Consider the following 3,708-nt stretch of genomic DNA (forward strand, 5'->3'; position numbering starts at 1 on the left):
GCGCTCGGCCTGTGCTCTCCAGGCTGCGGACGCGCGATGGGCAGCGGGAGCAGCCGGAGTGGCCGGGTCCTGAGGCGGCGACGCAGCCCCGACATCCTCCCGGGGCCTCCAGGAGAGTCAGCTTCCGAGGGCGGCACTGTGGACCAGGCCCCGGGGGCCACGGCGCAAGAGGAGACTGGCTGCAACCCCGGCCCCGCAGCGCCCGCCGACGGCCGGGAGGAGACCCTGCGCCTGCTGGACCAGCTGCTGGCCGAGTCCGCGGCCTGGGGACCCCAGGAGCCGGCCCCGCGCGGCCCCAGCCGACTCCGACCCACCGCGCGCGAGGGCAGCGAGGTGAGTGAGTGCGCCGGGAGCGGCAGGGATCGCGGATGCAGCCCTGCGCCAACCTCTGCGCGCCGAATCCCCTCAGCCATAGCCTCTGCCCCACCCCCTGCTCACTGGCTCTCCAGTCCCGCTGTCCTTGCACCCAAGGCTCTCCAACCTCAGCTCCTCAGGTCCTCACTGACCCCGCCTGTCCCCCATCGAGTCGGTCCCAGGGCGGTTTGCTCCTTGCTAAACCCAGCTGCGTATTCTCCCTCTGCCTTCCCTTTGGGTGCAGGCCTACTGTCTCCACTTCGGGTGACCTACTGTTGGCAGTCTTAAAGGGTCAAGCACAGACGCCCCTTGGCAGGAATTCCTAGGGCTCTCTTCTCGCCCAGAGCCCACCTTCCCTTTCTTGCGGCCCAGGTGGGAGGAGACCAGCAAAGACCTCCACCCTAGCCATCTGGGACACAGTGAAAGGCGGCGCTCAGCGGGTGGACCACCTGCCAAACAGTGGTTCAAAACGCCCTGCCGCGTCAGATGAGTCCGGATCTTTGGCTAGTCAGGCAATTCCCATCTTACAGGCTATTTTAAGATGCTGTTGAACTTATTTTTAATTTCCTTATCCTCCCTTCCAGAACACTTGTAATAACAGCCCTGCTGTTCTAGAAAAACAGTGAAAATGAGAGCTCTGGTTTGGCAAGTCTTTGCTCCAGCAGAGCTGTTGATCAGAAAGGGGTCCTTAGAGACTCCCGGCTGGTAGAGACCAAGGCTAGCATCTCCCCCGCCCCCAGCCTAAGACTTTGCTAAACAACTGCCGCCTAGAGGTAGGGGGTAGGCAGTAGGAGGTAGGGGGATAGGGGGTATGCCTTTCTGAGCTGCTACCAGGCACAGCATCCTGGAAAAGCCGCTGGGATGATGAGAGCAGGACAGGTCACAGGGTGCAGAGCTGTCCAGATCTTGCCTCCTAGCTGTCCTGTCAAGGCTTTATAAAAAGTCAAGCATAGTTAGGAGGATGGGATTATATAACAAGATTCCTCTAAGACTACATCAGCCTGCAGTTATGCAACACTAAAACTGAACAAACAGATGAGAGATTTGGGGAAGGTTTTGACATAGTAAGGAAGCACTTATTCAGTGTCATTTTCAAGTACTTGGGAAACTTCAGAAGTGGAAAGGAAAACAGTAAGAATGGATTTTCCCTCCATGTTACCGCTTTGAAGAATACCGTAGCAACAATCTTTCAGGAAGTCTCAGAAGCTGCTTGGGCCCTGGCTAAGTGGGGCTTGCTTTGGGTATCAGGGACAGAGTCTGGTGCACATAGTGCTGGCCTGGGATTCAGCCAGGAGCAAAGATGTTGCGTGTAGTGTGGCCAGAGGTAGTGTGAGGAGTCCGCAGGAGGGAGTAACAGGCATGCCCCAAAGGCCTGTGAACTTGAGTCTGAAAAGGTCTGTGGATATGAGCAAAGGACACTGGGAGAAGGGTCTCTGTACACAAGTGATAGAGTGAGGCCTGGGCTGAAGAGGTCTTCAGCAGCCATGCCTTGTTATGGGAATGCCATGCTGGGTTTATCCTATGTCAGTGGGTATAGACTCTACTGAGAAAGAAGTGGTTATCTGAAGAGTGAAGGGAGTGAGACTTTGTGCTGTCAGGGAGCTACTACTCAACAGTGGGAGGAGGGGGAATCAGACAGAGGAAATCTTGGGGCACCCCAATGACCAAGGACTACTCTGGTTTTCCAGGCAACAAGTCCTCGACCCAAGCAGTAGCAGTAGAGAGAGAGTCTAACAGAGGTGGATTAAGGAAATAAAATGTGAACTTAGACAACTGTGGTTACTCTTTTCAAGGTATCTCAGATATGTCCCTTGAACTATGTATGTTTCTCAATTAATGAATGAATTCTAGGATCCTTAAGTGCATTCATTGTTTTCAGGTCCAGAGAGCCAAAATCAGAAAGTTGAGACCTCACAATTCATGTGTCTAAAAGTTCTGCACACACTAGAGCTCTGAGTTCTTGCTTCTCTTAGCAGCTACAAGTCTTACAAGACTCTGGATTAACAAGGTATCACAGGGCTAGACAACAATTGAAAGATTGATGAGAAGGGATTGAAAACCATCCATGGCCTTTTTTTCAAAACGTTTGAATGTCCCCCCAAATAGGAAGGATTGTTTGGACATAAATATACTCTTTTTAGTATCTCAGGAAGGAAGAAAAGCTTTTCTTATATTCATAGCTGTCTAACAGGAGGAGAGAGGTCTTTTTTCATAAAAGAATATTACTTAAATAACCATTATCCTCATAAGAGCTTTCATTTAAACATTGTCACTAGTGGACTAGGCTTATAGCTCAGTGGTAAAGAACTTGCCTAGCATTCACAGGCCATGAGTTTGATCCCTCACACCACCAGAATTATGAAAATAAAAAAACAAAAAGTTACAACCACCATTGATTAGGATGTTTTAGAAACTGGTTGTGCATACCCCCAAATCATCATTTTGAATATCATATTATACTTGACTTTATTAAAAACTAGTTTTAGGGGCTGGAGAGATGGCTCAGCTGGTAAAATTCACTTCCCAGCACTCACTTTGGGTGGCTCATAACCATGTGTAACTCCAGCTCTGGGGGAATCCAAAACAGTCTTCTGATCTTCACAGACACCTGTGCTCTCATATACAAACTCACATACAGACACATACACATAAACACATAATTTAAAAAATAATAAAAAGAAATATTTTTAAGTGATAAAAATAAGGGGCTGGAGAGATGTCTCATCAGTTAAGAGCACTGGCTGCTCTTACAGAGGACCTAGATTTAGTTCCCAGCACCCACATGGTGATTAACAACAGTACCTAGCTCCAGTTCTGGAGGATGTGACATCCTCTTCTGGTCTCCATGGGTATTTTATGCATGTGGTACACTTACGTACATGCAGCAAAATACTCTCACATGTAAAAATAAATTTAGAAAAAATTTTAAGATAAAAATAAGTCATTAAAAATGACATAATGTTAGCTAATATTTGATAAGCACTTAGGTCTCAGTGATGTATTCTTTCCATGTTCATCCATATTTTTAATATATTTTAATTTTTATTTGACACATAATAAGTGTACTTATTTACAGAGTATCAGATTTTTAAAGTGCTGGGATTACAGGTGTGTGCCACCACACCTAGCTATTTAGGTAGTTTTGAGACTGGCCTTATTTATTACTATTATTATTTTTTTTTTTGTTTTTTTTGAGATAGGGTCTCCCTGTAGACCCAGCTCACCTAGAACTCACTATGTAGACCAGGCTGGCCTTGAACTCACAGAGAAGACCAAAAATAATAATAATAGCTGGACGTGGTGTCCTGTAGTCCCAGCACTTGGGAGGCAGAGGCAGGCGGATCTCTGTGAGTT

At 48.0% G+C, this 3,708-nt stretch overlaps 1 protein-coding gene across 1 annotated transcript in view; it reads left to right on the forward strand.

Moving 5' to 3' along the window:
* Positions 1–6: 6 nt before the first annotated feature.
* Cys1 (cystin 1) overlaps positions 7–3,708 on the forward strand; it is a 17,214-nt gene continuing 13,512 nt past the window's right edge. The window contains exon 1 of the mRNA XM_017802465.2: positions 7–333. Within this exon, the coding sequence (XP_017657954.1) occupies positions 37–333 (297 nt within the window). The 5' untranslated portion in view covers positions 7–36. The remainder of the gene's footprint in view (positions 334–3,708) is intronic.

This window comes from Nannospalax galili, unplaced genomic scaffold, assembly GCF_000622305.1.
Source record: "Nannospalax galili isolate Female #2095 unplaced genomic scaffold, S.galili_v1.0 scaffold100, whole genome shotgun sequence".
NCBI classification, from domain to species: domain Eukaryota; kingdom Metazoa; phylum Chordata; class Mammalia; order Rodentia; family Spalacidae; genus Nannospalax; species Nannospalax galili.